Below are 14,970 nucleotides of genomic sequence, written 5' to 3'. Positions count from 1 at the left end.
CTGACGTGGGGCTCGAACTCACGGACCGCGAGATCGTGACCTGGCTGAAGTCAGACGCTTAACCGACTGCGCCACCCAGGCGCCCCATGAGTATAATTGTTCTTATGCAGTACATTTTGATGGTGGCTTACTGTATGTTCTATAATTTATTAGTAAATCATTCTTAAAGTATAAACATATTTGGGAGGGGGCTGTGTTTTACTTTGTTTTTGTTTTTTCGTTTATAGATTTAACTTAGTGACTTTGATCATTGGCAGGTGAACCCCAAAAGTCTACTACATGTAGTAATTTGTGACTATGCTAAGCACAGATATAAATCATGCACCAGGCATCTGTTGTGCATGGGTGATTAACTTTCATAATGAGCAGGCCTAGCCCTCCATTCAGCATCTGCATCTCAGTGCTGCAGCAACAAACTGTTGTGTACTCACTGGTACCTCTCAAAGTGGGAAAAGTTATTTCTGTGTGAAAAATCTTTCTTTAAGACAGAAGTTGGCTACTAGTACATGCTGGTAATGAAAGTAAGGAAGAATGTCCAGATTTTTCAAGCATGACTTTTTTTAAAGTAATATATTGAATTTGCCACTGACTGTGACATCTATGGCTAATAGAACCGTTCTCTTTCCATATTTATCTTGAGGTGTTGTCTGTCACAAATATCAAGGGTGTACTATAGTCTTAACTTTTCTTCCTTTTCCAGGACTGTTATATTCTCATTAGCGTCTGTTCTCTACTTTACTTTTCAAAAAGCTTTGTGTTTTTAGAATTTATTGCTATTATAGTTTCTGTGAAAAAATAGATTATAGAGGTTGGTTGGTTCTCTACAGAATAGAGGCCATAAACTGGCAGCACTTGTGTCAGAAAGACCCTTTGATATATCTTATTTTATCTACATTGTATTTTGCTAAGTTTGAAATACTTGCTAAAAAGTTTAAAATTGGAATGTTCTACATTAAAAGCCACAAGTGTAATAAGCCTTTGTTATTTCTTATTTCTTTGTGAAAATGAAGCCAATTCCTATTCAAATGGAAGGTTCACTCAATAAGCTTGTTCTATGCCCTTGCCCTTGAGATACAGTTTGAGAACTTTTGATTCTTAATGATGTCTTTGAGCATTCTCCCATCATTTAATATTGTGATCTTTAAAATCTTAACAAGTAAGCTGTAGAATAGCCCCAGGAGTTCTATGATTAAGTTTAGAAGAAAATATGCATGCATGCACATACACATTTAGTCTGTTTAGCAGCTTAGTTTATAAGCTTATACACAAGGTTAACCATACATCCATAAATTAGTAAAACATATCTGAAATGAGTACTTTAATGTCATCAAAAGTCTATAGTTTTAGAAAAATTAGGTTAATTCCTCAGTACCTGATATAATTATCTAATTTTGTACATTTTAGTTATAAAGGACCCTCATTTTTTTCCCATTTATTCTTTCCTCTGAAAGCCACCCAAGCAAACAGAACTTTCTCTTAAACCAGTCTGATAGCTATGCTGATGTAGCTTCAAAGTAATGCTCTAATCTTTTCCCCCTGCCATATAGCTTCCCCTTCCCTTCTCCCCCAAAACTCAATTTCTCTGTACTCATTTTCTGCTTGAGATTGGTTTATTTTTATGTTATTCTGTACTCATTTTCTGCTTGAGATTGGTTTATTTTTATGTTATATGAAATTATTCTCTTTATTCAGTTATTTAGCCTCTCATCTGAAAGGCCCACTGTACTTTCCATAATTAAACCATCATATACTATATCACTATTTCTACTGTTTTGTTTTTCCTTATAACACCTGAGATAGCATATATTTACCTACTATTTATTTCTATCCATTAGAGTGAGAGCTCAGTGAGAATAGGAAGTTTGTCTTTGTTCACTGTTATATCCCATTTAGCTAGAGCAATGCCAGGGAATAAGGCACCTATAGCAGTCCTTAAGGTTTTTTTTAGAATAAATCTTATTAGCCAATGAAAAATTTCAAGTCATATCTTCATCATATTTTATTTTAAAAAAAATTTTTTTTCAACATTTATTTATTTTTGGGACAGAGAGAGAGACAGAGCATGAACGGGGGAGGGGCAGAGAGGGAGACACAGAATCGGAAACAGGCTCCAGGCTCTGAGCCATCAGCCCAGAGCCCGACGCGGGGCTCGAACTCACGGACCGCGAGATCGTGACCTGGCTAAAGTCGGACGCTTAACCGACTGCACCACCCAGGCGCCCCATCTTCATCATATTTTAGAAGTTTTGTCACTAAGTGATATTTTTTAAAATTTCCAGTTTATGTCATTTTATTTTGTAGTTAGTACTGTTTTTAGGTAATGAGCTGAAAAGAATGCTAGAAACAATTGTTACAAGTATGAATTTTTATAATTGTTGATAGAACATTTGGTTACATTCTTTAATAACTTGACTCAAATTAATATTTAAGAAAATAGGACTATTTAAAATTATATATTCTAGTATCTTATAGGATAAAACAGTTTATATTTTTCATAAATACTTGAATACTGGTAAGTTAAAAAGCTTCCTTTTACAGTGTATATATGATTGAATTGTACAAAATTCTTTAGATCTAACCATTTTTTAGCCTATAAAAATATCAGTTACATGGTTTGAAATAAATCAATAACCTGATCTCTGATAGTTTGTTTTTTTAACACTGAAATAATTTGCACAGTGAAGGAAAAGACTAAAATGCATATCTATGCAGGTTTGTAACACTCTTGTTTTGTTACTTATTTCTAGGCTGTTTAGCAGACATGATCCACAAGCAGAAGAAGCATTAGCAAAGAGGAGGGGAAGGAATAGTCCAAATGGGAACCTCATTAGAATGCTGGTTCTTTTCTTTCTTGAAAGTGAGGTAAATTTTAACATAGCTCTTTGTTTTATTTTTGTATTAGATTAAATGTTAAATAAAATTGTCTTTTAATTCATTGCAATTAATTGCTGTTTTTCAATCCTATGAAAATAAGCCTGTTTCTTACAGAATTGCCTGCATGGATTTCCTGATTATAGAATCTCTATTCTGCCTTTTGTAGGAGTACATATGTAGGTGTGGGTCAACACTGAATAGAGGCTAACAGTTTTTTAAACTTTTATAATATAGTACTGCATACCTGTTTGTTGTTCCTCTTTGTTTTTCTTGAATTTCTGCCTGTAGCTTTTAAATTATATAAAGAACCTGTGAAAATTGTCAGGTTGTAAATTAGTTCTAACTTGTTTGAAAATTACATTTTTTAAAGACAAATAAAAATATGAATTTAAACGTTTTAATTGAAAGATTATAATCTCCATTAGCAGTATTTCCATGTGACATTTTGATGTCAGTTATCCTTAAATAATTTTGTAATTAACATTCATAATGTAGTGTCAATCAGAATCTGCTTCCACAAGTGAACTTTGGTTTGCCCACTAAAATGCTCTTTGGTATTAGAACTATATTTCCTACTGCTAGTATGACACTGAGGGAATGGTAAACTAAACCTAAAGAGAGTCCCTGAATGAATAAACTACTTGTCTTAGAAATGAGTGGGAACAGAATTAAAATGGAGAAAATCTAGAAATCTTGGACCCTGAATTTTACTTGGAAAAATATTTTTGGTTTGTGTCGAATGTCCAGGAAGGTAAGATACTTCAAAGATTCTTATTCAAATTTGAAAGTACTGAAGAAACTGTAGGAATGAGAAATAGACAAACAGGCAGCTTATATGAAAATTGAGATCAGAGAGAATTAGGAACTGTGTCAATGGAATGAGTGGAGTTAGGGCAAAACAGGGCAGAAGAGTTACTGATATTTTTTAAGCAAATTGGAATGAACAGAAAATGAATAAAGAAACAAAACGTCTGGAGAGTTACATTCGAGTAAAGGATGTTTTTGGAATAGTGTTTTAAATACATATAGAAATTACATGGGGATCTTGTTAAATAGCATACCAGTTCTATTCAGTAGCTTTGGGATGTGGTGTAGCATATTCTAAATATTTTTAGATGAATATTTATGTTGTTTATGCCTCTGGTCCAGAGACTGACTACACTTTATGTTGTAAGGGTTTAAAACATTTTCTTAACAAAGCAAGTGTAGATATAGAATGGTGTAAAATACAAAATACTTGTAAGGTTTAAGATAAAACACTAAATATTCAGTAAATATCACCCTTGTGATAGGCCATTTCAAGTTATACCTTTAGCCATATAGGTTTTAAAGGAGCATGATTAAAAGTATTACAGAAAATCAGGTTCTGTATGAAAATTTGACTTTAGTAACAACAATAGTTTCAAAAATTGATAGGGATGAGATATGCAAATGATTTTTTTTTAATGTTTATTTATTTATAGGTTGGGGGAAAGAGAGAATCTCAAGCAGGCTCTGCATTGTCAATGCAGAGCCCGACTCAGGGCTCAGTCTTAGGAACTATGAGATCATGACCTGAGCCAAAATCAGGAGTTGAACGCTTAACCAACTGAGCCACACAGGCACCCCTATGCAAATACTATTTAAACCATTTGTTGAAAAGTTTAAGGAATATATGATAATTTGGACTAACTGGTCTTGATTATTAATTGAAGGAAAAATTTTCAAATCTCTGAAAGCTCAAGGACTTTTTGATATTTTAAAAGGTGTAAGTACTTAGTTTTATAGTTTCATTTTTTTAATTAAAGCAGTAATTTATAATGTATATTGCTGTTCTAATTTCCGGTGGCATTACTGTATTCCTATATTTGTTGCTGTTTACTGAAATGTTATAAGAAGATTAAAATATATTTCCCACTCCTCTATGGCATTCTTTTCAGTTGCAGAACGACTGCAAATCATATTTATTTTTTAGTTGGTTCATAATCATAATATGCTCTTTATGCCCTCCTCTGTTTCATAAGAAACCTTGTTTGTTAAAATCTTCCTTCTTGCCCTATAAAACTAGTGTACACCTGGAGCCGGATGCTTGTTAAAGCCATACTCTTAGGGTGGGATTCTGATGGTGTCCTACTCTGAATTATTCTTTGTTTTACTACAACACATTAGTTAGTAATATTTTAGTAATAGACTTATATAAAGTGGAGTTGCAAGAGACCCTAGAAGTCCTAACATAGAATGAATCCAACTTAGGGGCACCTGGGTGGCTCAGTCAGTTAGCGTCCAACTTTGTTTCAGGTCATGATCTCACAGTTCAGTTCATGAGTTCAAGCCCCGCATTGGGCACTCTGCTGTCAGTGCAGAGCCTGCTTCAGATCCTTTGTCCCCCTCTCTCTCTGCCCTTCGACCCCCACTTAAAAATAAATAAACATTTAAAAAATTTTAAAAAAGAATGAGTCTAACTTATAGATGAGTTAACTAGTCAATTAACTAGGATTAACTGGAAGGATTATGCTATTGCTTTCCTTTTTTTTTTACTGGATGACAAGAGTGACATTTTAGTAATAGAATTCTAAAATACTGAATTAAAAGTTTATAGTCCATGGAGTAGCTTCCATGAATTACAGGTAAAATAATGGAGATTAAGAGATAGGTCTAAACTAGTTGTTAATTTTCTTTTCTTTTTGTATCAGAAAGTAACATTTTAAAGCCAATACAACCTTTATAGCATTCAGTGATTTCAATGATAAAATACCTTGTGTATTTTAGACGTATGACAATCAGTACTTGAATGTGGTAAGTCCAGGTTCCTAATGTGACCATAGAACTTACTATAGAAACTGAGGCTTTTCAGAGTGACAGAAGTGTTATTAATAATTATTCCACAGCAACTAGCATAGCCTAAGACATTGCTAGATAATATACAGAAGTATGGTCACCCTCCTTCTAAGCATATGAAATGATGAAGTTAATTATATCATTCTGTCATTATATCATTCTGTAATTATATCATTCTGTCATTATATCATTCTGTAATTATATCATTCTGTCATTTAAGACAGAAAATTAACAGGTTTATTGACGTATCCAAGAAATCTCTACAGAGTGATCATGAATGATCGTATATGAATGATAACTTTTTTTTTTTATGTATTCAAGATACAACAATAACTGGCTCTATTTCAGCAGAGAATAAAACCCCATATAAGAGTATTTAGAATTTTAAGCTTAGTAACTTGGGATAATTATTTGCACTGTGAATGATTTTTCATAAAAAGAATCAAAATAAGGTTCCATTATACAGTGAACTCCTTATTGTATTTAACTACTTGGCAGAAAAGTCAGCAGGCAGAGAAAATTTCAGTTAAAATATTATGAGTAATTTTGAAGCCAATTAAAGATGAATCAGAATGTACCCAGAAAATTATAATTACTCACCAGGGAAATGAGATTAATTTGTCTTACATATAGGTTTAAAGGAGAACCTATGAAATAAATTACACTCAGATATAGAAGAGTAAAATCCACCTTGATATAGATATAATTTTATATATAATTTTAATTTATATGTTACATATAATTTATAAATAAATTTAAATGTAATTTTAATTATTTTGATACACAATGACTCTTTATAGAGTTACTGTTTTTTAAATCTAATTCCTGAAGAATGCTTCCTGAAGTATGCTTCCAGATACTTGATTTTCATGCTGTTTTTATAAAATTATACCAGAAACTATTTTTAGAAAATTTATTTTTGTTTCATTGTTAGTGCTCCACATGCTTTTTATTCCCAGGATTTTTTATAGCCACTGAGAACGCTTCAAGACCTTCCTTTCAATAGCTTTATCTTTCACTACCAATAGATCCTTGGTATAAAGTGTCTGAAAGATGATTACAAGCTTTTACTGGCCATGTTAGAATTTTTTTTTTATCAGACATGGACCTACGTGGTATTCTTGAGGAGATTTGAAACTAGCAAGTTATGTGGTCTTCACAGATGCCCCAAGATAGAGAGACTGTATCATAAACATTATGTCAAACTAATTCCTGACTGATCATGTTATGCTAATTATTGTTGCTAATATTGGTGAATTTGAAACTCATAATCAGAAAATGGGCCAACACATTGTCATGTCCTTCTAGTATACACATTCAGTTTGCAAGAAGTGGTTACTGGTGTTAACAGAAGGGTTCTACTAAGCCACCATCTTAACTAATCTAAAAGATAGGGAAGTTGTCAAAGAAGTTAGCAACTACATTGAGAGTATTGGCTATCACATACAAAAAAATTTCTGGAACAATGACAACATACATACCTGAGCTAAGTTTTAATATGCTGTGGTTCAAGGCATAGAGAAATCATTTTTTAAAATGCCAATGGTAATAGAATTATACTATTTAAAGCCTTGAATTGTGCCAACAACTCATTCACCTGAAAACTTCATGCTGAATATCTCAAGATGAAAGAACTGTGAGGAATTTGTGGAAGCTATAAAGTACGTTATTATGAATTCTATTAGAGTTAAATAACCCGGAGTCCCATACAAGGCACAAAAATAGAGGGAAATTTTTAGAGGTTTCCTGGTAGATATCTGAAATAAAGCAAAGGTCAGAGCAGAACAGGCTAGTAAAAGGATTAAGCTATAGGTAGTAATTAAGTGGCTGCCTTTAGTTGAGCTTATTCTTCACTTTACAAGTATATTTGGGATGTGGACCTTGGTCTGAGAACAAGGAGCTGATGTATGCCCCAGATAATTTATAGCCACCAGGAGGAACAGGGAACTTTGGCATCAAAAGACATTGCATACCTACAGGTTAGAGGGAAAAGGCTGCCCGATTATAGATTCTAGATTCTCTCTTTTCACTTCCCCTGTACAACCAAGGAACCCAGGACCTTGCAATCAGACTTAAGAAAGGGATTCTAGCTACCAGTATTCTTGAATCTGAAGTATTAACATTACATGAACTAGCAACCAAGAATCACTGAAACTTGAGCAAGCATAAAACCCAACATACTGATGAAAATTTTTGATTAATTCCCCTGAATGTAAGAGGTTATTATGAAAGAGGAGGGGAGTTCATAGAACTTAAAAAACATGATTTCCAAAATTTAGAGGTGAAGCAGCTCATTAAATGGCCCACATGAACCTAGTCAAAGATTGACTATAGATTAAACCATGGGGTTTTTCCAGAAGATGGAACAAAAGAATTGTGAGAAGGAAATTAAAAGACAGGTAGTACAGATTAAGTTTTATCATCTAGTTAGGAGTTCTATGGAGAGAATAGAAAAGAGGAACTAATCTAAGGACAGGCAGTTAAAATGTTTACTACCCATGTACCATATATACAGAGTATTACTTGAGGATGTTTTCTAGAAAAATAGAAAACAAATACACTAAAAGGAAAATAAGAAATGTCAGTAACATTGGTGAGCAAATAAATCTGAAAAAAACTAAAACTAAACCTAAATATATGATAGTGAAACTTAAGGCAAATACCTAAAATTATTCTTAAAATGTGGGAGTGTAACGTAAACTTAAATGAAGAGAAGTAAATAAATGTGTTAGCGACCTTAGTGATGGAAAATAGATGTTAGAAAATAAACTGAAAAAAGCACAGATAAGACAAGAAAATGTCATCAGTAGAGCACAGGGAATCAGTTGCCAGGAGAATTTCCAATATCACTTTCTCAGTAAATGTATAATTGGATTAACATGCTTTATAAAAGGCAGATTGTCATTTAGGGTGAAATAAAATGAAAAGTATTGTTTTTAAAACATTAATCAACACAGGAAGTAAACAAGCTGAATAAAGGCTAGATATAATTAACAAATGCTTAAAGAAGGCTGGGGAGACAGTATCATATAAGATAAGCCAGAATTGAGAACCAAATATATTAAGAGAAAGGAGGTTTTATATGTATTGAAGGTCTAATCCACCAAAAATATAATTGTGAATCTTTTTTACACCTGTTTTACAGACATATGTAACATGCACATAGGCATAAAAGCAAGTTTATTGAACATGGGGGAGGAGTTAATTGTGATGAAGTAGACAATAAAATCTATTATTTTAACTATTTTGAAGTGTATAGTTCATTGGCATTAAGTACAGTTACATGACTGTGCAACTATCAATGCCATCCATCTCTAGAACTTTTTAAAAATCTTCCTGAACTGAAACTCTGTACCCTTAAATAATAACTCCATTCCAGCATAGGTTTTAATAGCTACAACTTGAAAATGATTGATTTTTCTGTTTTCTGCTGCTAATTTTCATTTTTGAAACCAGGTTGTACACCACTTGTACCTGTCATTTTTGGAATGATGTTACTGATGGCCTAGGAATAGTTTTCTAAGATATGTAAATTTGGAAAGTTTGAATGTATCTTGCTGTAAACTTTTGCGTGTGTTCTTTCTAAGCAGAGATAGTAATAAGTATTATCTACTCTGGAGAAAATCATTGGAAAACTGTGTGTGCATATGCATGTGCATATGTATGTGTGGCTTTCCTGAGGCATTTGAGGAATGGAAGATTTGAAATACGATGGAAATGAAATATAGAATTAAGGAGTGCAAATGAAGCAGAACTTTAAATATATCATCAAAATGCACATAGAAGAATTAATGATAGAATTAGGAGTGAGGATGAAAACCAGCTCACTTCTCAGTTATGCCAGTATATCAGCAAACAACCAGTACATCTAGAAAGGACACTTTTATACATTTTGGGACCAGTATTCGTGATGTGAAAACTATTGTCTCTCACTAGTACAAGCACATAAAACTGAAGTAAGAATTGTATGAAATAGTACTTAAACTTTATATGTGCTATATACTCTTTTCTATTTTTTTTTTTTTTTAATATTGGTCTCAATGTATTAAATTAGTTTTAACAAGAAACTAGTTTGGGCTTCGCTGGATGTCATGAGCCTCAAGGGTGGAAGAACTTTTTTACAATAAGTGTGGAGAAGTTAGTTGTAGTAGCAGAAATCAGAACAACACCAACATCTCTGCTTACATTCTCTGAGGAGCTTTTTGAGTAATATTCTTCATGGTGTAATAACTAACAAGTGGTAGAGAGTATACTGTGAAGTGTTTGATGAGGAACATGAGAGTGTTTGTTACTGTGGAAACATAGATTCCAAAGAAGATTGTCAAGAGTAACGAGCAGCAAAAAATTGGTTTGGGGTGAGATGGGAATGCATTGAGTTAAATGGAAATTACAATACGAAAGAAAAGAAATACAGGAGCTTAACATAACATTTTAACCTTGACCAAGATGAGAGATGTAAAGTAAGTAATTCTGACACCAAATTTTCAAATGGAATCCTGGGAGAAAGGAATATATGTCCTTTTTTAAAAAAAGCTAGTTCTAGAAACAAGTCAAGAATAATGAAAAGTGACCTTGATCTAATTTATAATTTCAGGAATTCTGTTAACTAGTTATACTTTCAGTTTCCTCATCTATAAATGATGCCGTTGGACTAGGAGATAGATCCTTAACCTTACTACTGGAAAAAAAAAAAAATTATCAAGTCTTCATACTGCATCCCCATTATTTACAATGACATACAAATATGTTTATTGTTTTCTAAGTGGCTCTTGGAAATATTGTGACCAAGCCATTTCAATTATGAAGAAAATGGTTTATCAAATTGAAATATTATTAGTAGTTTCTTCATTAAATGTTCTTCAGTCACAGTTGATTTGTTATTTTTAGTTACATGAACATGCAGCCTACTTGGTGGACAGTTTGTGGGAGAGCTCTCAAGAACTATTGAAAGACTGGGAATGTATGACAGAGTTGCTATTAGAAGAACCTGTTCAAGGAGAGGAAGGTATAGTATTTTGACAAGTTGATTTACATGGTGTTTGGGTTTTCATGAATAATCATACCATCCTATATAGGTCACTTCTTAAAATTAAATATATGTAAGCACACTGTGTGTCTTTTTGCAAAGAGAACAATTTGTTTCCTGTAACAAGTAAGAATGTCTCTATAGTTTATAAAGTTTATAACATCTCTATAGTTTTTAGAGTTTATAACATCGTTCTAGATTAAGACTGCTACCATGCTGCACAGTTTTTAAAAATCCATGTGTTGTGTAATACTCAAAAAAGTTTTCTTTATGCTGATTTAAGACACAAAATACTGGTGTACTTCATTTAAAAAAAAAAAATGTGCCCCTAGAATTTTACTGTATTTATGTGTGAATTTGGAAAAGGCTTTGGCACATAAGGATTTAATTAGACCAGAGCCATCCCCTTTTGTTATATTTTCTTAAATATTAAAACCAGGAAATAAAAAGTCATTTACCTAGTTTCAAGAAATAGAAATAATTGTTATATGAAAATTTCTGAAGTATGTATCTTACTACATGTTACATAATTAATATGAACAGCAAAATGGATATGTATATTTAATAAAGTATTTATATTCTAATTCTAAAAGCTTATATGAATATGAGCTCCTTAAAACTAGAAATGCTTTTTCCTACAAATGGTTTGTTTTTCAAACTAACCCATGATAATACTTTAAAGAACTGCTGTTTTACTTAATCCATACAACAGACCTGGAATATGGACACTTTGATATAAGTGACACTTGGGGTGAACCAAACATGGACTTCAGAATCAAAAGAAATACATTCAGATTTTTAACTCTTACCTTTTGTCACTAGAATTCTCATTTTTTTCTGATTGTTAGCTTCTTTTTCTTCATAATACAGAGGTTATTTTCTTTACATATCTTATGTGGGTTTTGTGAGGATTAAATAAGGTAGTATACTTTTGATTTCCTCTTCGGTTTCCCCTATTTTTTTTTTTTTTTTTTCTGTGTGGTTCAGCCCTCTGGGATATAAGAATAAAATGAGCCATCTCCTGCAATAGACTACCTGAACAGGCCACTAGGAAAGTGATCATCCCCTAGTGTTCTTTCTAAGCAGTGATGCTAATTGGCATTATCTACTCTGACTTTAACAAATTCAGTGAGAGAAACAACAGGTATACATCATATACAAATACACTCCAGTAAAGTGGCTCACATTGCCTCGTTTAAACAAATATTTGCCTCACACCTCATTCTTAATCTGTAACAAAAATCCTTCCCCAAATTTTCCCAGACCTTCTTTTAAGGTGCAGGTATTTATAGTATATTTGACCCTACTTTATAATTTACTTTATTCTCATGTGTTTTTCTCCCTGGATATCCTTGTTAAGAAGATGGCCCTATTTCAAAATTGATGGTCCAACTAGTTTCACTAGGTCAAACTCTCAACATTACTCCAAAATTTTCTCTTTATTTTACTTACACGGGTTCCTGCTACATTCACTGACTTTATGCATTCTGTTTCTAGTGAATCTTACCATTTTCTCTAATAAAATACAGTCCAGTCAACACTTGAGCAAAGTGCCTGCCATAGTATATAGTAGTACGTTCCATTCATTTTTTTACCCTTGACTGTTTCCATAGAATCAGCGTATTATCAGAGTGGGTTAGAACTTGTTGTTTTTTCTTTTTGTCATCCCATGCTCTATAAGATTATTTCCAAGGAGAAGAAGGGAGGCAGGGGAATATAAATTACGGAAAGAATAGACAAAGTGCTATGCTTTGGTACTTTTAACCTTTTACTCATTTAAATAAGATATGTCAGTCAGTAAATAGTAATTACTATGTCAGTTGTCAAGGTGTTTTGCATGGATTTATCTTGTTGAAATAACTACGTACTCTTAGATGTTTTGTGATTTAAGTTTAGTTAAGACATTGGGTTTAACTTCAGTCAAGAAGTTAGTTTGGTTTGGCGTGACATAGGTTTGTTTAGTTTGATTTTAGCTAGAAAAGTGAGTTATAAAATGGGGAAAAAAGTTTTTAAGTGAACCAAAGTTTTAGGATATGAAGGCAAGGCTGAAGAGATTATGAATAACAAGCACAAAACTGTATCTATATCATGACTCCACTTTTTTCACACATTTGTTCACATGCATGCTGTACCACATACTAGCTCAGGCATGGAATGGCATCCAAAGCAATCTTCTTTGCTAGTATTTAGCTGTATTTTCTGGTAACAAAATGCCACTAGTAACCTTTATTTTTGAGAGTGATTAGAAATTAAGTTATGTTTTAGGTAGGTGGAGTATGACAGTGGATGAAAGTTCAGTTAACAGTTGGAGACAGAGGACTGAAATTTGGGGAAACAGACACATTGTTAAAGATTTACAATAGCAGTTTAAATCATCATATCCTAAAGAATGCCTCATGGTGTTTTTAAGGGTCAAGTTTTGGTGGTGATGGTGGTGGTGGTGTTTTGTTGATGTGTGTGTGTGTGTGTGTGTGTGTGTGTGTGTGTTAGCAGAATCAAATTACTGGATAAATTTTTAGTATAATATGAGGGCCTGGGTAACAGGTAGCCAGGTAACAAAACCATAACTAAGTCATTTGACTTATGTGGTTTTCTGCTTCTTCATCTGTTAAAAAGAAAATCCCAAAAAATCTAGTGTAGATAATCTTCTGTGGTCATTTCTGCTAGTAGAATTCTAGTATCTAGGTACTGGATAAAGTATATATGGGCAAATGGAATTCTTCAAAGCAGGAATCATTAATTTATTTACAATTTTAAAATATTTATTAACCACCTTCTGTATTCTAACTGTAACACTAAGCACTCAGGGTGAATTCCTGAGCGAGGTCAGCTCACTGCCCATAAGAAGTTTACATTCTCTTAACGAAGGCAGATCAAAACCAAGTAAAAGAATAATTTAGGAGTTAATAAGTGTGATGGATGATAATATTATGAGGGGTCTATCTTTAGACTGAATCCCTAAAGGAAGAATTCGCTGAGGAGGCCACCTGTGAGTCAAGAAACTGAAGGATGAGGGGGCGCCTGGGTGGCTCAGTCAGTCAGGCACCTGACTTTCGCTTAGGTCATGATCTCGCAGTTCATGGGTTCAAGCCCCACATCGGGCTCTGTGCTGACAGCTTGGAGCCTGGAGCCTGCTTTGAATTGATTCTGTGTCTCCTTTTCTCTCTGCCCCTCCCCTGCTCATGTTCTCTCTCTCTCTCTCTCTCTCTCTCTCTCTCTCTCTCACACACACACACACACACACACACACACACACACACACATACACACACACACACACACACACACAAATAAACATTAAAAAAAAAAAGAATCTGAAGGATGAGGAGGCTAGCCATGGGAAGTGTCAAAAGAGAGCCTCCTAGGTAGGGTAGATAGCAATTATAGAGGATCTGAAGCATGAATGATATTATGTTGCAGGAGCTGCAGTAGCTAGAGTGTAGTGAACCAATGGCACAAGATGAGATACAGGCAGAAGCCAGATAATGTAGAACATTTTAGCTTGTAAGGAGATTTATTTAGTTCATTCTAAGTAATAGGCATGCAAAGATTTTAAACATGGGAGTGATATGATCCAATTCATATTTTAAGAAAAGTGATATTTGCAAACATCATTTGGAATAGGCAGAAGACCAGTTCGGAAACTGCCGTGATGGTCTGTATGGGAAATGATAATAAAAATATAGAAGAGGAAGATGAATTATAAAGAAAAAAAAAAAAAGAGCCCATGGCTGAGTTTTAAAGATTGTGGAAGGGCAAGAGAGACTAAGAGCCTCTAGCAAGCTATATAAAAAAGGTAGTAAGAAATTATTATACCCTATAGAAGCTCAGTAAAGAGGATGTTCAAGAGACCTGGGGTTAATAACATATATTACAGAGAAGAAGAAAAACTGCAAAGATTATTAGTTTTAGTGGTGATTTAGGTTGTTGGTGACTTTTAAGCATTTCTTTTCAGTCGTAGTCAGGGAAAGAAGCCACAGTTCAAGGTGATGTGAATAAAACATTAGTGAGGAAATGGAGATAATGTACAAAGAGGTTTCCGAAGCTTTAGAAAGTTGTATAGTTACCTGCTAATTCATAGTGCAAACAGCTACCCATTTCTTACCCTCACTGTGGCTGTTTGGCTCTTGTCTGTGACTTATGGCTTGTTATGCTTTCAAATTTTATTATTTGGCTTGGCTGTCATATCTCAAAGGGAATTTCAATTAAATTTTAACTGTTTTGAGTTTACCATGTCTAAATAGATGATTCAA

General features: G+C 33.5%; 1 protein-coding gene across 3 annotated transcripts in view; it reads left to right on the top strand.

Moving 5' to 3' along the window:
- STAG1 (STAG1 cohesin complex component) overlaps window positions 1–14,970 on the top strand; it is a 410,134-nt gene that overhangs the window by 307,576 nt on the left and 87,588 nt on the right. For all 3 annotated transcript variants that reach the window (XM_040480255.1, XM_040480256.1, XM_040480257.1), the window contains 2 exons: window positions 2,748–2,862; window positions 10,579–10,696. In XM_040480255.1, the coding sequence (XP_040336189.1) occupies window positions 2,748–2,862; window positions 10,579–10,696 (233 nt within the window). The remainder of the gene's footprint in view (window positions 1–2,747; window positions 2,863–10,578; window positions 10,697–14,970) is intronic.

This window comes from Herpailurus yagouaroundi, unplaced genomic scaffold (genome assembly GCF_014898765.1).
Source record: "Herpailurus yagouaroundi ecotype Mexico unplaced genomic scaffold, PumYag 159, whole genome shotgun sequence".
Classification (NCBI taxonomy): Eukaryota; Metazoa; Chordata; class Mammalia; order Carnivora; family Felidae; genus Herpailurus; species Herpailurus yagouaroundi.
The sequence above is the reverse complement of the archived record's forward strand: the minus strand, read 5'-3'. Positions and strand labels throughout refer to the sequence as shown.